Below are 21,587 nucleotides of genomic sequence, written 5' to 3'. Positions count from 1 at the left end.
CTTTCAGGCCCTGCCTCCGTAACTCTCTTTCCTGCACGAACCCCGCAAACATCTGCGTCTCCATGAAGACCTCCAGGAATCTCCGCAGGCTCTTGGAGGACACGGCCTTACGGAAAGCCTCACGCTGGAAGGACGAAGGAGTTGGAGAGGAAGAGGACGAGGCGGAGGATTCTTCATCTCGGTCGCTGCCACCCATAAAGAGCGAGTAATGACCCACGATCTCCACGAAGAACCGCACAAACGCCTCAGACACGACGCTGCTCAGAGAACTGGGCTCTACCGACCGAGAGGAATCAGGAAAATCAGTCAGGATGGACGGCTAGTTGTCCAAGAGCTGACTAGTCCGTTAAAATGAATACTGAAATATGATGGCACTTGGTCCAATCTAAATGATCTTTCTAAACCCTGAATATAACAGATCTATGGAAGCTTGTTTCTGCCACGGAATAAACAATAAAAAAGGCAATTGCGACTTTTTATCACACAAATCTGACTTTTTCTCAGAAGTGCGAAGAAAAGTCTGAATTGCGAGTTATAAACTCAGGATTGCGAGATATAAATTCAGAATTGCGAGATATAAAGTCAGAATTGCGAGTTATAAAGTCAGAATTGCGAGATATAAACTCAGAATTGCGAGAAAAAGTCAGAATTGCGAGATATAAACTCAGAATTGCGAGTTATAAACTCAGAATTGCGAGATATAAACTCAGAATTGCGAGATATAAATTCAGAATTGCAAGTTATAAACTCAGAATTGCGAGATTTAAACTCAGAATTGCGAGTTATAAAGTAAGAATTGCGAGATATAAACTCAGAATTGCGAGATATAAACTCAGAATTGCGAGTTATAAACTCAGAATTGCGAGTTATAAACTCAGAATTGCGAGATATAAACTCAGAATTGCGAGTTATAAAGTAAGAATTGCGAGATATAAACTCAGAATTGCGAGAAAGTCAGAATTGCGAGATATAAACTCAGTATTGCAAGTTATAAACTCAGAATTGCGAGAAAGTCAGAATTGCGAGATATAAACTCAGAAATGCGAGATATAAACTGAGTTATAAATTCAGAATTGCGAGATATAAACTCTGAAAGTCTGAAAAAAGTCTTCCAAGATATAAAACAGAATTGTGAAAAGCCAAAACTGCAAAAAAAAATCTGAATTGAGAGACAAAATCAGACCTGTGAGAAAAAAGTCTGAAGTGTGAGATATAAATGCAAAATTGTGAGATATAACTCAAAATTGCAAGGAAAAAAATCAGAATTGCGAGAAAAAAAATCAGAATTGCGAGATATAAATTCAGAAATGTGAGGGGAAAAAAGTCAGAATTACAAGAAAAAAAGTCAGAATTGGGAGTTCCAAAAAATATTCTGAATTTCGAGAATTTTTTTTGAATTGCGAGATGTAAACTCAAAATTATAAGTATAAGAATTGAATTTTGAGTTATAAACTCAGAATTGAGAAAAAAAAAAGTCTGAATTGCGAGATATAAACTCAGAATTGCGAGTTATAAACTCAGAATTGCGTGTTAACATCTCGTAAACTCTGAAAAGCAAGAAAAAAGTCTGAGTATTGAGACATAATCAGAATTACGAGAGAAAAGTCAGATTTGTGAGATAAAGTCTCAATGACCTTTTTAATGTTTTTATTCAGTGGCAGAAACAAACTTCCATACGGACCGGACATTAACTCACCGCTTGGATTATCTGCCACGTCACAGGCCAGCTCTTTTCTCCGTTCTAGAACGTGTTCTAGAGCAGCCTGGAGTTTATGAGGAAGAATTGAATCCTCATCGTCCATCTGAGACAGGAAGCACGAACATAGATTTGATTGTTTGATAATTGAAACACATAACCAGCCCAAATAAAAGACCCATTCAGTAGAGTACCGTACCTGTCGCAGGAAACGACTGTTGCCAAGGTCGACCACCAGGACCTGAAAGAGAGCAGAGGAGAGAGTGATGTCATTTTTTCCCCATCACAGCTATTGTGAAGAGGTCAGAGGTCAAGGGCCGCCCACCTGAACAGGAAGTGCTCAGAGGGAAATATTAGAAATGTGTCCGGCCTCTGATCTTCTCTCTAAAAGAGCCCAATCCTGTTCTTTTGTTCATTTGCAATGTATATATAGAATATTAACACTACATCCTAGACTTTATTGGCCTCATTTCCTTCCCACATTAGTCATAATGAGGTGTAACATTCAAGAGGTCAAAGGTCAAACAACTGAAAATAGCTTTGGAGATGTTCTGTTCCTAACAGCATACTACCATATTAACTGAGCTACTTTAGCAGTATCTGGCAGAATGCGCAGTATACAACAATAGAACTGCATGGAATACTGTATCTGTATCCCACAATGCAATGCACGACAATTGCTGAAATAAAAAAATATTGAAAAAACTTAAATTCAAATAAAATTATATATATATATATACACACACACACACATATATATACACACACACACACATATATATAATTAATAATAATAATACAAATAAATAAATAATATATATGTGTGTGTGTGTCTCATATATTCAGTATGATTCATTAATTCGGTCAGTTCACTCTCGCACTGAATTTTATTTGATATTTACATGATTATTATTTATCAAAATATTAACTAAATTTTCAATGTATCACTTAACATAAAAACTAAACCTAAATTAACAACTATAATGTGCTGAAAACAAAAACTAACAAAGAACTGACCAACAAAACAAAAAACTAGTGCTGGGCAACGATTAACCACGATTAATCACATCCAAAATAAAAGTTTGTGTTTACATAATATATGTGTGTGTACTGTATATGATTATTATTTTGTATATATAAATACACACACATGCATGTATATATTTAAGAAAAATGTGTTATTTATATATAAAATACTTATATTTATATATAATATAAATTATGTATAAATATATATACAGTCTGAACATGCAAATATTTCTTAAATATATACATGCATGTGCGTGTATTTATATATACAAAATAATTATACACAGTACACACACATATATTATGTAAACACAAACTTTTATATTGGATGCGATTAATCATTGCCCAGCACTACAAAAAACTAAACTAAACTAAACCGGAGAGAAAAATAGAAAATGAAATAGAAATAAAAACTAAAATACATTTATTACAACCTTGCTGCATATTGTTGCACTATTATTAAATAAGAATGCAGTATACAGTTCATACTGTGCAGTATATATATATATATATATATATATATATATATATTATAAACATGTCATATGGCTGTTATTACTGATATTCTGCATACAGAACATATGCAGTTTTCTTACTACATACTGCAGAAACAGTAGTATGGTTGTGTACTAGTCCCAGAAACAGTGATATGGTTGTGTACTAGTCCCAGAAACAGTAGTATGGTTGTGTACTAGTCCCAGAAACAGTAGTATGGTTGTGTACTAGTCCCAGAAACAGTGATATGGTTGTGTACTAGTCCCAGAAACAGTGATATGGTTGTGTACTAGTCCCAGAAACAGTAGTATGGTTGTGTACTAGTCCCAGAAACAGTGATATGGTTGTGTACTAGTCCCAGAAACAGTGATATGGTTGTGTACTAGTCCCAGAAACAGTAGTATGGTTGTGTACTAGTCCCAGAAACAGTAGTATGTGTGTCTCACCTCCTCTAGCGGGAGCTCTTTGAGTCGGGCCAGGGAGCTCGACAGCAGCCCCACTATGAAGGGTGTCGGCGTGCAGACGATGTCCATCATGGAAGGTGGCAGGACTGGGATGTAAGTGTGCTGCCAGGTGAACGGGTACAGCAGAGCCACTATGGCATGGCAGCATTTAGAGAGGGTGCTGAAGAGAAAGAGAGCGGGATGTGTATTCAGAATGTTTGTTAGAAATTCTCTCATAATGTTGATATGACTGTGCTTACACATTTACACCAGAAGATGGCAGCACAGAAGAATCCATCAGTGCTGTTCCCTAAAGCAAGCCTGTGTTACTATTGATTATTCTTTGAGCATTTTTTTAAATGGTGCATGAATTAAGAAATATAAGTAATCTTAAATTATACTTTGTATAAAAAAAAGAAGAAGCCTTTTTAGGATCATTATGATTTTTGCATTGTGACATTTTTTATGCACATTTTCCCTGCCAAATTCCCATTACCATAATGCAAAAAATAAATTAATAAAAATAATGATCATCACTATCAGTTTATCATTATAATAAATTATTTATAAATAATTTCTTTAAATTATTTGATGGGAGAATTTGTAAAATACTGGCATAATTAGTAAGAAAATATAATTTCTCATTTTTTTCTTTTGATTTTGGGCTTAAATATGACCTGAACTTGGGTGATTTTAATGGATGATTTACCCATTAGGATAAAAAAATATATAATAATAATAATAATATATATATATATATATATATATATATATATATATATATAATAATAACAATAATAATAATTATGTATGTATATATATATATATATATATATATATATATATATATATATATATATAAATATTTTGTATTTTTCATTTGGTTGCTTGTTTTCACTGAATGTATCATCTTATTTCTTATTTTCTGACAGCCATTTCTTGCTTTTTAATCTTCATGTCATCAGCCTGTCATTAAAAACTCAAGTTTACTCATTAGGATGCAGATTTCTTCTCTGATTTGCGGAACGAGTCTATTCCTAAGATGTATTTCATCAGCTCATCTATCTCAAAAATATCAAAATGATCTTTTTAGGGAGGACACTGCTCTGATGATCCCTACAAAGGGACACAACTCTCGTGACAGGCCCAGAACTTCCAGTGAGGACTAGTCTCGCAGCTTTTTCCGTAGAAAAAAACATTGGGGTTGACTTTTGTTCCCAAGGCGACTATATTACACAACAGCATTTTTCCATATCTGTCTTGAGCTGTGAAAAACGGTTCCACAAGCTGCATTTTTTCCCACTCTTGCCGTGTCATATCTTTTCATTCTTCCCTCGTCGTCTTTTGGGTTCACGCACAAACACACATGTGCAGATCTTCATGGAAGAAGCTCTCGATGCTGACAAACCTCAGACTGATCCATAGGATTATCATGTGAATCATTATCATGTGTTTATTTGATGCTGATTCACAACTGGACATCCACCTACTCACCTGTCAATCAACCGTTGTGCTAAAACCAGGGTTTGGGATATTTCTGGCTACATTGCTGGTTGAGATGCTTGTTAATTCCAGATGCAAACCGTATCAGAGGTGAAAGCAGGTGTAAAAGTGTCGTACCTGAGTTTATCTGCGGTGAAGATGACCCTTCGCTCCAGAAGAAGAGAAGCAAACACCCGCAGAAGCAGACGCAAGCTCAGAGAGGAAAACAAACACTCGAAATCCACATGTTCCAGACGGGAATCTGAAGGCCGACATAATTCTATCACCTGCAGAAGGAGAGGGAGAGAGAAACGCAAATTAGCTTCGAGACTCAAAGTTAAAACATTCTCAAGATGAAACACTCTTCACTGTAAAAAGAAACTGTGTTCATATTCCCGGCTTTAAACTGACCTCTGTTCCTGATCCCGGAAGAAAGTTCTTGATGCTGATGGTTCTTCCCGGCGCTGGGAACGGAGCCTCCATAATTCCTCTCATAAAAGGCTGGACCAGCGCAGGAGAGATTGCTCGTCTCTTTTCTACCTCATCCAGGATCTACATCAAATGGAAATCAACACTGTTTTAGATCAACATTTTCCTGAATCTATTGGGGTTTTTTTGCCTACAAAAAAATACATACATTATTCAAAATAAATAACTAAAGAACTAAATAAATAACTAAATATTACAATAATATGAATAAGAACAACAAGCATTATTATCAGTTTATCATTGTAATAAAAAAATATTTTTTATTTATTTTTTGCCCACCACCCATACATTATTCAATACAGTTCTTAATAAATAAATAAAACCAAATATTTGTATTAGTTTTTGCCCACCATCCAAATATTATTCAACATCATTCAAAAAAATAAAATAAATAAAATAATAATAACACCAATAAGAAAAACAAACAGTATTATCGGTTTATCATTGTAATTAAACATATTATTTATTTATTTTTTTTTTATTTTTTTTTGCCCACCACCCATACATTATTCAACAGTTCTAAATACATAAATAAATAAAGCCAAATATTTTGATTAGATTTTTCTAAATAAAATCAAACATTCAAAATAAATAATAATAATAATAAGAAAACCAATAAGAAAAATAAACATTATTATTGGTTTATCATTGTAATTAAACATAATTTTGTTTTATCATTTTAATTTAAATAAATAAATAATACCAATTTTTTTATTAGTTTTTGCCCACCGCCTTAATATTATTCAACATAATAAATTAAAATAATTATAATAATACCACCAATAAGAGCAACAAACATTATTATCAGTTTATCATTGTAATAATAAATAAATTAAAATCAAATCGAATAAAAAAAAAAAATTGAGATAAAATGAAAAATAAAATATTATTATTATTAATAATAATAATAATATAATAATAAAAATGAAAATAAAAAATATATATAAATAATAAAATAAAATCTAAAATCTAGGATCTTGATAAGAATGTTGTTCCATGGACAGCAAGTAAGTTCTGTGCGACAAAATCACAGTCACATCTACATTTTTTGTATCCAAATTTTGAAATTTTACTTCAGATATTAATGATCTATATTTGCATACTAACAAAAGCACCAACACAGAGAAGCACAAGAGAATAAATGCAGACTGAGATTGCTGAAATACCTTAGAGAACAGATCGAAACAGCCCAATCTGCTCACAATGCAGTAGACTTCAGGTAAACGCCTCCCTTTACCACTGGGCTAAAACATACACACACACACACACACACACACACACAAACGACTGGTGAGAATGCCCAAAAAAATGATTTAAAAATACAAAATAACATTTACTTCTAACTGTTGACTAGACGTCACTAAAATGCAACCTAATGAGGTCATGTGACAATAATGTAACGCTACAGTTTGAAACATTGTTGCATTTTTAAACATTCTACACTCTTAAAAATGAAGGTTCCAAAAGACGGTTTTCAGAATGATGTCATAGAGGTTCCCCAAAGAACCTTTAAGTGAACAACCATTTTTCTTTTAGTGTTAAGAACACAATTTTCCACAATAAAGAACCTTTTGTATTGAGTAAAAGTTACTTCATTTTGCACACAGTCTGAGAGAGGCTATTCACATCTCATTCATGTTTCATCATAAACGTCTAGCCTTGCAGTCTGAATAATTATTTCTGCAAAATGACAAATAAAGAGAGCAGCTCACCAGTAAGCGCCGACAGTAGCCAAATCTTCGGCTCCCGTCTTCTCCGGTTAAGACGAACGAGAAAGTCTCACTGAAAACAACAGATTTTGATTTGATTCAAAATCGTGTAACAATGAGCATTTGCTTACCAAACAGCACAAATATGTGTTTCTAAAAACTATTGAGGGGCTGTAAACCATGTGGATTCGATACCTGGGGAAATTGTCCACAGGGGCCCAGTCTTTAGCGTCAGGGAAACAGAATTGCGGAATGACTTTCAGCTGGTCTTCAGCTTCTCGCATAAACTTAAAGCTTCGTTCCAACTAGTGAGGTAAAAAAAATCAGGAACACAGATGTACGAGTTTAGAAAACCTTAGGAGACATTTCCTGATCTTTCACTGGTGACGTGAACATCTTCAAGTCCAGATTGATCGGGAGAAATGAGAAATGTTAGTACCTTGAGAGGGAACTGCTGTGTGACTTCTGGTAAATACGGCACACCGGCTTTGGTTTTGTGAAGAGCCACAACCAGGAAGTACTCAAACAACTTCCTCTCCTGCAAGTCCATCAAATCTCGCTCCAAAGTGCGATATCGACCGGTCTGCCTCAACATAGACTGGACCGACACTAATCTCTGACTGTGAGCTAATATAGATGAGGAGGAAAAATATGATGCCTTTCCCCATAGAAGTTCATTGTGCGACTTATTTTCAGTGACTGTAAGGCCTCTTACCCTTTAGTTTCTCCTCTGTGTCACTTTCAGACTCGCTGTTGTCGTCCGTCACTGTGCCGCAGAAGAGAGAGAGAGAGAGAGAGAGGTCAAAGGTCACCAGGGAATCAGTATGCAGGTATTCACTAAGACATTTCATGCTTGGGTGCACATGTGTATCCTATAACGTAACATAATTCTATCATCCCTGGAAAAATGGGTCAAACGCAACTGACCCAAAACTGTAAACGTGTCCATAAAGCTAAGTGGACGCACATGTGGCGGAGGCCCGGACTGTCCCACAATGCAGTGTTAAATGGGCTGTTACTTTCTAGGTGAATATGGGTGCAACAAATATGGTCATCCAAGGGTCAGACTATAACTCTTATAATTCGATATAAACCATGTATTATCTTTCCTAAAAAATTATAAACAAAAAAAGAAAATATAGAAAATGTACAATATGTACAAACAAACACACACACACACACACACACACACACACACACACACACACACACACACATATACACATATATATATATATATATATATACACACACATACATACATATATATATATTTAAATATATATATACCTGTATATATATATATATATATATAAAGTAATAAGTAAAATATATATAATATAATGTGTGTGTGTGTGTGTGTGTGTGTACTCACACATATATTATATAAACACAACATTTTATGTTAGGTGCAATTAATCGATTTGACAGCCCTTAATGTATGTTTATATATTCTTTTATACACATGTTTTAATTTTTCCATATACATATATATATATATATATATATATATATATATATATATATATATACTTTATTAAGTAATAATAAAGTAAAAATAAACTAGGCATAAAACGTGTGTGTGTGCGTAAAATAAAAAGGAAAAATGAACAAAATAAAAAGGAAAAATAAAAACAAATATATATATAAACATATAATATGAGTAGCCTATATATTAAATTTTTAGTTTTGTATATATATATATACACACACACACACACACACACACACACATATATACATATTTTGTGTATATATATATATATATATATATATATATATATATATATATACACATACAGTATATACAAAACTAAAAATGAAACATATACTCGATTCACTTGTGATAAGCGTGAGCAAATTGAATGAACTCCTTCGAGCATGGCTTTAACAGGAAAAGGTAGGTCTAAATTTAGCTGAGGTATAATGTTGCCCTCACAAACCTCTTCCTGAACTGGACTCGGTCGACTGCGAGACCCTCTTCATCCTCTTCTTCCCCCGGCGGGCCTCAAAGATGCCGTTGATTTTCTGCACCATCTGTTGAAAAAGAAAACAGTCACGGCCCTTGCTTTATCAGACACAGCCCGTCCAAGTCCTTCGCAAAGGAGTTTTGAAGGAAATTACTTTTTCCCTCCATTTTTCAGGTGTCTCATCTGCCTGTCACATTTTTCTTGCATTTTTATTAGCAGTGGAAGCATGCCGACGGGCCAGTGTCTCAGTCAGAACCATAAATCACTGATAAGTCAAGGATTACACTGACTTGGGCCCCTTTTTGACTGTACCTTTGGGATTTTTCTCCGCCGCCGGTTGTACGGATCCCCTGACAGGCACGGGGTGTCATCGGGGCTGCTGGGTGTTGATGGAGGGCTGACTCGGGAAGGGGACGCGATGCCGCCGTCTCTGCCGGTCTTACGCAGCTCCAACAGCTTGAAACTGCGTCGCTCTGAATTCTGCCTGAAGAAACCCGGCTTGGAGGAGAGCTGTCATTGAGAGATTGTAATTCAGAGTCAGTTGCTAATTTGATTGATCAGGCTACCCTGAAAAAAAGAAAAAAAGGTTGTATGGCTTTGAATCTTCCATAGGACACAAATGTAGATGTTTTGTGGAATGCACTAGCTGCTCTTTTTTATTCTTTATTCTTTCTTTCTTTATTGTTATTTCGAACAACAAAAAGATACAAATAAAATAAGATATAAAAATACAATAAGTATGTTGCAACATACTGAAAGAAAAAAACAATATCTATAAAGTATAACAATAATTACAATATGTTCGAAAAGGAGCGGGATGAAGCAAATGCTTAGAAGCAGCCTTTTCTCTTTATTTTGCATCTAATGAATAAGCACATTCAATTTTTACTATACTAATGTGAATTCACATCATTCATCTAAATGTTATCAGAAGAAACCAGGCTTGGAGGAGAGCTGTCATTGAGAAATTGTAATTCAATTCAAGTCAAGTCACCTTTATTTATACAGTGCTTTCTACAATACAGATTGTTTCAAAGCAGCTTTTCAGAGATAACAGGAAAATAATGCAACAAAGTTTGTTTCTAGAAGTAAATAGCGTCATAGTCCAGCTTAAGGGAGTTCAGTGATGGATAAAAAAGTTATTAATTTAGTTCATTTATATATCTAGCCGCTCAGCTCAGTTCAGTTCTCATATAATGGTGTCAATGCAGGGAGATCAATAATATTTATTTTGCATCTAATGTTTTGCATCTAATTTTGGGGGGAATAAACTATACTAATGTGAATTCACATCACTCATCTAGATGTTAGTATTGAATGCTGATGGATATAAAGTACTCGCTCTGGAGTGGAAAGAATTAATCAGGAATGCTGTACGAATACCTTGGATGGAGTGTCGGGAATGGGAGAGGAAGGGGTAGAAAGAACGGGATACTTGCTCCCAAGACAGCGGCTTTCCAACTCTATGTCTTCATATGGGTTCTCCTTCGATGGAGGGTCTTTGAAACAAAATGTACACCAAGATTATTAGTAATGCTTGTTGACCATTTTTCAAAACCCTAATGATGTATAGATATTGATTAGCATTTTACACTGCAAAAAATAATAAAAAATCTGTATTTTTGACTTGTTTTTCAGTAAAATATCTGAATATTCTTCATTAAGATACATTTTCTTGAGAAGTAAAATGATACAAGATTGTTTTCTGAAAAAATATCAAACTTAAGTGACTTTATCCTTAAAACAAGAACAAATATCTGCCAATGTGCTAAGAAAAATAAACGTATTATTACTCTGTATTAAGTTTATAAAGTTTACTCTGTATTATTTTTCTGACCCCAATTGTATCTTGATTTAACAATGTTTAGATATACTGGAAAACAAGTCAAAAACACTAAGTAGGAATTAAGCCTATGTGTCTTGTTAAGGATGGATGATTTAAACCTGTAGACAATAAAACAAGTGACAGATAAAAAAATCCCAGATTTACATTTAAGAAGGAACTCGAACCATATTTAGACACTAAATACCACTTACATTTCAAAATGAAAAACAAAAAATGAAAAACAAAAATCAAGCTACGAATTTCCAACCAAACAAAACGGATTAGATTTTCATAAAAAAAAAAAAAATTTGAATGCTTTCATAACGACAGGTCATAAATCAAGTTTTCTGACAAGTTAGTGGTGCTAGCTATTGTGGGCATTTTTCGCTAATTTCCCCTTGTCAACACAGTGCCTGGTTTGGATCCGCTCTTCAGCAAACTGACGTCATGTGTTTGGTTGCTTTCCAGATGTTTGTAAGTTTGCCAGGGAATCCGCACAAACCTCATTAGCTGTGTGTGGCATCACCAGTGGCGCTAACAAGAAGATAAACTCCTAGCAAAGTCTTCGAAGAACGAACGAGCCAGAGAGAAAGAGAGAGGGGGTAAGGAAAATGTTTGAGTGGAAGAAAGGTGTTTTTTTTTCTGATGCAGAAAGCCTCTGTCACGTCGATTCATCCACCAGATGCGCCTGGTGGGAAGAGTTTATGATGTTGGGACATACAGTTCTAGAACACAAGAGAACGTACGCTACGCTCCACTTTCAAAACCATTAAAAGGACTGCTAGGTGCCAGAGCAGAGAGAAACGCTAGATCACTGGTAAAAATGTCATTATATAATTAGACGCAACATTAAACAAGGAAGTAGGAGAATTGTGAAAACAACTTTAACTTGATCTGGCTAATAGTCAGACTACAGATTTATCATAATCACAGATGATCAAAGTTTAATGCCTGATACAGATTGTGTGATTTCGGCAATCCTATAAAATCATCATTACAAATCATATAAATAAATCCCAATAAACTTGGGTATGTAGACTGTACGATGATGATGCCTATTGAATCGCAGGCTACGACGCAAGTTAGCCACTAGTAGGCTAGTGGTAAACAAATAGAGCAAGATGAATCGCACTTTGGCAATTGTGGTTTTTATGTGCGCTGAAAAAATAAGAGGAAGCGAAGGAGGAGAATATGGACGCGGTCATGGCGAGGGAAAAGAGGCCAAATTGGCATGGTCATCTTGCAAATGATGCTTGAGGAAAGTAGCTCAGTTTCACGTTGATCAATACGCCATTTCATGTTGCGGTTTTATTGGCTAGTTGTAGGTCGAAGCAGCAAACACACTGCTACATTTTGGACACTGTCAGAAAACTATCGCAGGCTATCTTTGGTCTTTGAACCTCTCTCACTGTATGACATAGGACCACCGTTTAGGAGCCAAGACCCTGGACATGTGTACATGTGTACATAATAGGAAAGATATGCTTTCCAGCATGTGGTTCTCCATCTTTTTTGGGTTATGACCCAAAAATGGGTTGCAGATCTGAAATTGCTATGCTAACTAAGGGCATTTTCAGACCTGTAGATCGTTTGCTTTGTACTTAATTTGTTACAATGTTGCATTTTCTTCTCGAAGGGCGAATGCCATGTTCATTTATGCCTAAACTAACCAAACTAATGGAGAAAACGCACCAGGTTCTGAAACAAATGCTTCAAACGAGCCAGGTGTTAAAAAGCCCTGAAATTACAATAAAATGGTACTAAACTAACATAGTTAGGACAACAAAATAAATTGGCTTATCAATGTTTAAAAGTCTGGAAAATGGCCTCCCGTATCTTTTGTTGTTGACGTCACGGCCCTGCATCCAATCAAACTCTATTTTTCCAAGCCACGGATAAGACCTCACATCATGCTGTTGAGAAGACTGATGTGGGGTAACCCAAACATCACTGGTGAGGTTGAGCAAAGAAACACCAATGTTTGTGATGGCCTTGTCTCAATTTGGTGCTTATTAAAGTTTCAAGCTCCTGGGCTTCTGGGAAATTGCTCTGTCAGGTGCACAGTCAGAGAGTCAGCCAAGTTTTACCCAGTACCATTGTGGTGCAGTGCATGGTCATACCTAGGATATCCTCGTAGACATTCTCCTCCGATAAAGTGCGCGTGAGGCCTAGCTTAGATAGATCGTAGAAATCTGCTCGACAACCTTCGGCTGGCGACTGTAGAAGATCTTCAAACTCGTAAGACTTCCTGCAGGTTCAACAAATACAAATAAAACTCGTCATTAATATAAAGATCAAGAAGAGGCCAATTAAGTCCACAGGAAATTGGAGAACTTATAGGTCCTCTGGTTTAACGTACAAGATTGGACTTTGCACAGATTAAATTAAAAACAGACCCCCTTTCCACAGAGAGGACTCAAGATTAAGATTGCACCACAATGTCAAAAGTTAAAACGTATTTCATAGATGGGCTAGACTGATAAATGCTACCATTAAAACTGCATCTCCATAAAGACTGAGGACGGTAATCCTTTAGGGGAGTCTTGGTTTCAAAAGATTTATTTTCACATTAGTGTGACATAAAAATCAGATGGTAGGCTACTAAATTTGCGAGGTTCCTTCAGTCCACGTGCCATTTCTCCAGTGAGGATCTCTACGTATGGAATGGCACGTACCACTGAGAGCAATATGAGATGAGGAATTACGGGTTTTTAAATCCTGACGAATTCACTGTATGGATGTATTAAGCTTCCAAAGTAATACATCAAATCACCTTTATTTATATAGCGCTTTATACAATATAGATCGTTTCAAAGCAGCTTTACAGAGATAACAGGAAAATAATGCAAAAAAGCTTGTTTCCAGAAGAAAATAGCGCCACAGTCCATCTTAAGTAAGTTCAGTGATGTTTCATTTTTGTGTCAATGCAAGAAGATCAATATTATTGTTGAATGTTAAATTAAATGTTAAATTTAATGTCCCCAACTAAGCAAGCCAAGCCAATGGCAACAAAGGTGGAAAAAGGGCAAAAGTGGCAAGGCAGCAAAACTCCATCAGGGCAGAATGGAGAAAAAAACCTTGGGACTGCGTGACTGGATTTAACAGGGGAAACTTGCGAAAACGCGAGTAAAACAAACGATTATCAGTTTAAACTAAAGGTTGGACTCGATATAGTGTTCCTAACAACTTACCAAAGATCCAGTGATCCATGGACATTGACATGCAGCCAGAATCGTGTTTCCTGACATTTATATGTGCCTGATTTCAACGCCGGGAAAATACAAAGCAAACTTGCCTGTGAACGCTTTATATAAATTCAATATAGGTAGGCCTAGATCTGTGTGATCACTCATATCAATGTCATATATCGTCATGTCGTCCAGCCCTAAAACTTGTATCGTTTTTTTGTCAGTGTTTACTTCAAAACATCCAATTATGCAGAATATACAATGGTAAATATTTAATTGATGAGTTGTCAATACAATATATAACAATACTATATACAGAGTATGATTTTATCCCTAAATTCAGCATATTGACATAAAATGATAACTGCAAATCCACCTTTCAATGTCTGGAGTCCAGTTATTTCTGTGAATTGCAGTGATTCATTTGCTTCTCTGTTTTGTAGCTTTCAGCAGTCTAAAAATATACCTCAGATTTCTTGTCAAATCTAGTTGTGCAGCCAATCTCAAAGCTCTTTCCCGTTTCAGATGTGTTTTTCGCAGATTGTTTTGGTGACGTTTTTTGAAACATAAGCTTGGCAAACAGTTTTGGAGATTTCAGTCCTTCTGATTTCAAATAGATTGGAGTTGTGCAAACTGGAAGTAGGTGCTCAGGGATGGCCACCAAGTAGACTGACTTGTTTACAAAAAGGACTTTGTTTGATTGGTTTAGATACCCAAATGAGGTACAAATTTTCCTGATGCAATCCGAACCCTGAGCTTATTCTTAAAGTCACATTGGCTAAAAATCATCATATATCAGTCTTCTTACCTGTTATTAGTGTTTCGAGCTCGTCCGGATGGTCTTCTACAGACCCCTGGTGGTGGAGGACAGGAGGGAAGGGGTGGCGGAGGTATGGAAGGTAAAGGGGGAAGATTGCGTTTACCCTTGACAAAACCGTGGTTGTCCACAGGGTTGTTTGTCTGTGTGTGGTGCTGAAAGGTTCTTTGGGGTTTTGGTAAAGGGTTAATGGAAGGAGCTCCAGGTTCACTGTAGACGTTCTCGGGGTCCCGACTTCGACGGCTGCCAGATCTCGCCACATCTAAAGTCCCAAAGATCGGCTCAGCGGCCCTTTTCTCTGCCTCTTCCTGCTCCTCTTTGGAAGCTGGGCAGAAATAATTGCCTGGCATTGACAAGGATGATTTGGAAGGAGTCTCCTTCATCGCTTGCTCAAGTTTCTTAATGTGCGTTAGCACTGACTTTTTGTCCTGACAAGTTTCTGTCATTTTCCCCAATGGGGATTTTGGGTCCAAAATCCATTCTTTTTCTTTCACGGGTCCCTCAGAAGTGTGCAGAGGTTCTCCAAACTTGCTACCATTCTCTTTGCCACAGTTCTGTCTCTCCCAGTTGAAAAGTCTCTTGCTGTCTTTCCTTTGTACTTCCGGCTGTGCCTTCTTCCCACCTTCAGGTTCTTTTGGTCCCGTCGTCTGGGTGTTTGCCCCGGTGGTCTCCGTTTTACCTTCCCATTGGGAGATCTTGTCCCGAATGCTGGCAGTGCTTTTAAGTCCTGAGGGCGTTTTGGGGGACTTGCTGCAAACGCCCAAGCCGTTCTCAATGGGCCGAGGATTGGAAGGACTCTTATGGGCAAGCATTATGTTGTCTCCTGGGCTTCGGTTGAGGTTGCTCAGAGATGAGAGACTGTCCCCAACCCCACACAGGTCAGGCCGCTGAAGCACCACAGATTGGGCCTGGTCAAGCTTCAATCCGCAGCAGTGGAGCCTGAAGAGACCACAGGAAAGATGCTAAAGTCATCAAGAGTGTCTGAGTCATTAAATGATTAGACAGCAATTATAGAGTCTGTGCATTTGAAGATCACATTTCAAAAACATACTTCACACATAATTACATTTTCAAAATTACCAATTACAAAAATCTCACAACCACAAAATTACAAACAAAGCAGTCTACTAGACAGTAAAGTGCTACTTTAGACAGTATTCAGCCATACGCCAAAATGTTCAGAGTTTCCCCTTTGGTACTGGTATTAATTGCATTGTCTAGACTTTCAATTGTACAACAAATTAAAATGATTTTAAATGTAAATTTTTTAAAAGTTCAAATGAGATGCAGATGGACTTGCAGTCAGAGTGTCTTCTTTCCTATGTGGACAAAAAACACAAGCCTTTCACTGCATAAATGAGTCACCATCAGCGCATCTAATTGAAGGTTATGAATCGGCCGCAAGTCCTTCTGAAAGCTCAACTCCTCTGTGAACGTTTGACCTAATGAGCTTGCACCAATGGGCCAAAGTTCAAGGGACGGGCGTGCATCTTTCTCTTTCTTTAATTGGCTCAGTCAATAAACACAGCCTTGGATTCTGTCCAATGACATTGTGCCAACAAACAAACAGAGTTAAATGTGAACCTAGAAACTTTTTGTGTGTGCTAACGCCACAGAATTTTACAGGAGAATATCTTCACCAATATGCGTCCAAATAGTGATACCTCTTTTCAAATACAAACTGTTGGCTCTCAGAAAATTCAAATAAACTTTTAGCAACTTTCTTTTGGCATGTTGTTTTTTTTTCTCTTTCTGGCTAATGTATCTCATTTCATGAAGCTCAAGGCAGCCAAGAGGAAAAAGTAGGTCAAGCTCCAAAACCCCAAGGAAGAGAATCGAGAGAGAGAGAGAGAGAGAGAGAGAGAGAGAGAGAGAGAGAGAGGGAACGAGGCAGAGACAGGGGGTGAGAGGAAAATGAGGATTGTGTAGGACAAAATATGTGATTGTCTCTTTCTTGTCGCCTTCAGGAATAGGCCTGCTCAAACTCTTGCATGGGACATCATCCATCATCAGCCAGGATATAAACTAAAGTCTCTTCTTCCTGGCTGAGTTAACAGGATTGGGAACATTGTACAGTGAGCTGATGAAATAGCATTTGAAGATAGCAGAACATGAAGAATTCTCTCTATTTTTCAACTGGCTAAAGATACACACTACGCCTCTGTGTACCGAAAAGGCTTCATTAAAGTGAGCTCACTCATTTCGCCCATTCTTCTGCAGGTTTTAAATCTTTTACTAACTCACTATGGCATTCCAAACCACCATGGGTTGGCAGTACCAAAGGAGTTTAATTAGATTTCAGTAAAAATAACTTTCACAGTTAGGCTTGTCCCAAAATTACCCTCAATATCCCACCTGGGGATGTTTATGAAGTCTATCAGTGTTTACCTTAATGGACATGTTTAGCTTTAATACTGCAGTGTATGAGGGATGTGGCACAGTCTGTTTGCAGGGAAACTTAAGCATGGACTAAAAGATCTTATGAACATGTCATTTAGGGTATGATTTTATACAGTAAAAGAAACAGTAAAGAAATTGCAGTACCAAAATTGCCATCCCAAAAAGAACAAGCTACTTAAGAGTTACACCTATAGTAGTACACGGTTTTATTAGCTAATTTCTGTGTTAGACAATAAAGTTGAAGTCTCATTGTTTTACTGTAAGCACTGTCAGTCAGTAGTTTATTAAAGGTGCACAGAGTAATTTTTGGCTATATGGTCCTGATCTGTATACTGACACTTATTGGATTGGATAAAGCATTAAGCAAAACTATTTTTTTTTTAACCCCCTGGAATCATTCAATGAAATGATTGTACTATATTTAAGTTCAATAATGTTTTTTATTTCATATTTTGCATTTTTAGGGGATTTTATGGTACTAGATTATATTTATGCAATAGTTTATAGTTATAATCCATTTATCACTTTTTAAACATGGACTTGAAAATAACATTTCCAACTTAAACTGTCATAAATCTGGAATGCTTTGGAGCACAGACTTAAGTTTGATCTCTTTTCAAAGACGACACTTGGCAGAGTATTGCTAAAGTAAAATTTAAAAAGTGAACTTGAAAAAAACATATTGTACATATATTGTTATGAAAAATGATTTTTTTTATATGAAATATACATTCAAAACATACATTTTGTTTGTGTGCAATACCAAAGGTTTCCAGTAGATGCAATTAGTCTCCCATTCATTTCCATTGCATTTTTGACTGCGAACAATACAAGTGTGACTATTTTTTTCAGGACCGTTTAACCTTATTGAAATTTTGTCCTTATTTTTTTTTTGTGTGTGTGTTCACACAGCAAGTGCCAAAACCTTTACCAAGTTTCGTACCATTCCAATAAAGTAACAAATTCTAAAAAATAAAAATAAAATAAAAAAACACTTACAATTTTTCAGTCAAAAATGACCGAACAACACCAGAGAGTTAAGTAGAAATCATTTATTAAGTGCATTAATCATGTGCATCATTTTAAGTGACTAGTGGCACCAAACAGAACAACAAACAATTTATAATATTTAACAATGCTTCCTTTGTTTGATTAAACAAATAGTTTAATAGTCAAATTCACACTCAATTCAATTGGTATATGGAAGGCAGGAAAGCTGCAGCTTTAACAACAACAGCAACAAATTAGCAGGAAATTAAAGGACTTAGTTGTACATACCCGTTTGCTGATTGGTAGATGCAGTCCTCCGTGTTTGTACAGAGCAGCAGTGCTCTCCCGCCAGTCATGGTGCTAGCAGATGGCATCCTACACACACACAAACAGACAGAAATAAGCATTTTTGGACAATTAACATGGAAATATCATAGTTTCAGGGACATATACAAGGATAGCATCATTTCTGTCAGGACCACTATCGTCAAGAACTCCCTGCACATCCATGCAGCCTAGCATGGATAAGAGCAGAAATAACCCTCTTTACAGTAAACAGAACAGAACCAATCAGAATGTATTGCAGATATCATTAATGTCAATATTTTAATGTACAGCGAGAATTTAGTCTGATTCAAAGGGGAATCAGAATGCCAAATCCTGACTGAAGACAGGTGGAGCTGAGGAGGGAGGAGGGTAATTTGCTCCTGAGAAATGCGATAGCTGCTGATAATACTGAAGGAGCTTATATATGTATACGGTGATAGGCGTCATAATCCTATAGGTAGACGTTTATCAGCTGAGAGTCACTAACTAGTGACTAATGTGATCTGCCAGAGCTTGATTGTATTCAAATGGCTTGAAATGCCATGCATATACCATTCAATATGAATATGGCATTCACTACATACTATAGTAAATATCAAAATAGCATGGTATCACAATCTGAAACCATCACTGTATGCGCGAGTTAGAGGAAACAGGGATTTGGGGTTTCCCTAAGGACAGCCCTAACTGTACCATGGAAAAGACACAGCACTTTAGGTTAAGAAATACTGGACATTTACAAGTCATCCATTTATCATAGAGCAGAATCCTCATGACACAGGAGTGGACTCAGTCCTGGAGGCCGGATGACTCACAACCCAAACACAAAAGACTACAGTCAGAGAGTTTACAACAGACTGGTTACTACAGTTACAAACATCCCAGTTTTGCTTCATTTGGGAAATCATTACTCTTACTCTCATAGTGAGAGTTAGTGATCTGAACAAATGTCAAACGTCACCCGCAAAATATTAAAAAAGTTCAAAATATCGAGGTAAAAAAAAAAGGAGACCATACAGAAGAAAACAGAAAAAAAGGGGAAAAAACTCAACGTGACCTACGACCTCTTACTTCTCTCTGCTCTGTGTTTTAAAGGAGCCAGTAATTATCAACCAGCCAATAAAAAAAAACGTGCTAAGCAGCCGGGGCTGTTTTCGAGCGGTTCGGACCCTCGCCACACAGGTGTTACCACTTAACCAACACATTTGGAGAGGATTGTTGAGTGTGTACGTGTGCGTCTGTTCTTTTTGTTCTGCCAAACGGAAGTATGACAATGTCCATGGGACACAAGCGGGGGTGCAATATAAACGAACCCCATCTGTTTTCATGGCCGGCGAGCGCCATTCCACATGTGCAAGAGCTCAACGATTAACCCACATTCCCAGCATTCTGCCACCACTGGAGCCGGCCGTAAAAACCTTCCTCTCCGGCTCAGATGACGTAAAGGTTACCAGACTGTGCTATTTCGAGTCTACCACGGTGCCTTGAGTCGGTGATTAGGCCTCTGGTGTGTCGCTGGGCTTCAGTGGTACTCAGTGTGTTGATCTATCTGTGGGCGAGTATTCATTGGCATCATTGGTTGTCTTTCTGAGCGTCGGCCAAGAGCAATAATGAGATATTGTTGTGCTGTGGAGTTTCACACTTTGGTGTGGAGAGCCCTCTTATTTTGATGAGCAATTAATGTAAACCATCCCAAACTTCTGGTACTAAACGGCAGAAGAACTGAAAAATAAATAAAATAAAATTAAATTAAATAAAATAGTTAGTTTTTAAAAAAAATATAAAAAAAATATTACAATAAAACAATAAAAAAAATAAAAAAAATAAGATGTGATTGATAATTATTAAAAATTATTAGAAAATGTATAATTATTAAAAAAATAAATAAAAACAAAACATTATATAATCATGCAAAATTATTTAAATTATATTTAATATTAATACATTATTTAATATATTTAAAATTAATTAATCTATTAGTCTACCTTAGTGACTTCTAACTGTAAAACAAAGTATTGCATTTGTACGTCAACATTTCCCACAAAGGATATAATTTAATTAAATTTTAAATTACAATTAATAATTCAAATAAGATCCAAAACCCAAAAAATTGACTGAAAGAAGAAAAAAAATTATACATGAATTATTTAAAATTATTATCATTAAATATAAATTGTCGATCTTTCTTTAGTTTGCGGTCTTTTTCTTTTTCTTTCTATCTTCTCTCTTTCTCACGGGCGACCTACAGCCCTAAATGATTTTCAGCTGTGTGTGTGTGTGTGTGTGTGTGTGTCAAGTCACATGTTTGCAGAGCAACATCAGCGCCCCCCCCCCCCTTCTTCTTCTGAAAATGCAAAGAAGAGAGAGAGAGAGAGAGAAATGAAAAAGTGAAGAGCCAAAGTTTGAGCATGCCGTGTATAGCTGAGCTGCAATGTAACAATCTATTAGGTCAAGTATAGGTGGAATATATCATTTTGTAAATTTGTATAATATAACTTATAAGTCGTTTAACATCTGCATGCATGCTTAGAAAACAAGCTATATAATTTGAATGTCTGTAACACAACCTGGACAAGTTATGTACCAAAGATCAATACTTTGTTTGTTACCTGAGTGTTCAAGTTTGTTCAAATGAGCAATAGAAACTAGTAACACCACTTAAAATCACCTCATCCTGATAGCCACAAACAGTAAATCTGTATTTACAACCTTAATTTTAGGGTCTTT

At 36.3% G+C, this 21,587-nt stretch overlaps 1 protein-coding gene across 3 annotated transcripts in view; it reads right to left on the bottom strand.

Moving 5' to 3' along the window:
- LOC311071389 (DENN domain-containing protein 2A) overlaps positions 1-21,587 on the bottom strand; it is a 41,769-nt gene that overhangs the window by 2,054 nt on the left and 18,128 nt on the right. For all 3 annotated transcript variants that reach the window (XM_084095798.1, XM_084095799.1, XM_084095800.1), the window contains 17 exons: positions 18,822-18,908; positions 15,135-16,082; positions 13,259-13,386; positions 10,697-10,812; positions 9,626-9,823; positions 9,287-9,380; positions 8,059-8,109; positions 7,783-7,970; positions 7,539-7,648; positions 7,347-7,416; positions 6,801-6,878; positions 5,557-5,697; positions 5,284-5,432; positions 3,667-3,844; positions 1,896-1,937; positions 1,697-1,802; positions 1-276 (listed from right to left, as the gene is read on the bottom strand). In XM_084095798.1, coding sequence (XP_083951924.1) covers positions 1-276; positions 1,697-1,802; positions 1,896-1,937; positions 3,667-3,844; positions 5,284-5,432; positions 5,557-5,697; positions 6,801-6,878; positions 7,347-7,416; positions 7,539-7,648; positions 7,783-7,970; positions 8,059-8,109; positions 9,287-9,380; positions 9,626-9,823; positions 10,697-10,812; positions 13,259-13,386; positions 15,135-16,082; positions 18,822-18,907 — 2,959 coding nt within the window. In that variant the 5' untranslated portion in view covers position 18,908. The remainder of the gene's footprint in view (positions 277-1,696; positions 1,803-1,895; positions 1,938-3,666; positions 3,845-5,283; positions 5,433-5,556; positions 5,698-6,800; positions 6,879-7,346; positions 7,417-7,538; positions 7,649-7,782; positions 7,971-8,058; positions 8,110-9,286; positions 9,381-9,625; positions 9,824-10,696; positions 10,813-13,258; positions 13,387-15,134; positions 16,083-18,821; positions 18,909-21,587) is intronic.

The sequence above is a fragment of the Abramis brama genome (assembly GCF_963993115.1).
Source record: "Abramis brama genome assembly, chromosome: 20".
In the NCBI taxonomy this organism is placed as follows: domain Eukaryota; kingdom Metazoa; phylum Chordata; class Actinopteri; order Cypriniformes; family Leuciscidae; genus Abramis; species Abramis brama.
The sequence above is the reverse complement of the archived record's forward strand: the minus strand, read 5'-3'. Positions and strand labels throughout refer to the sequence as shown.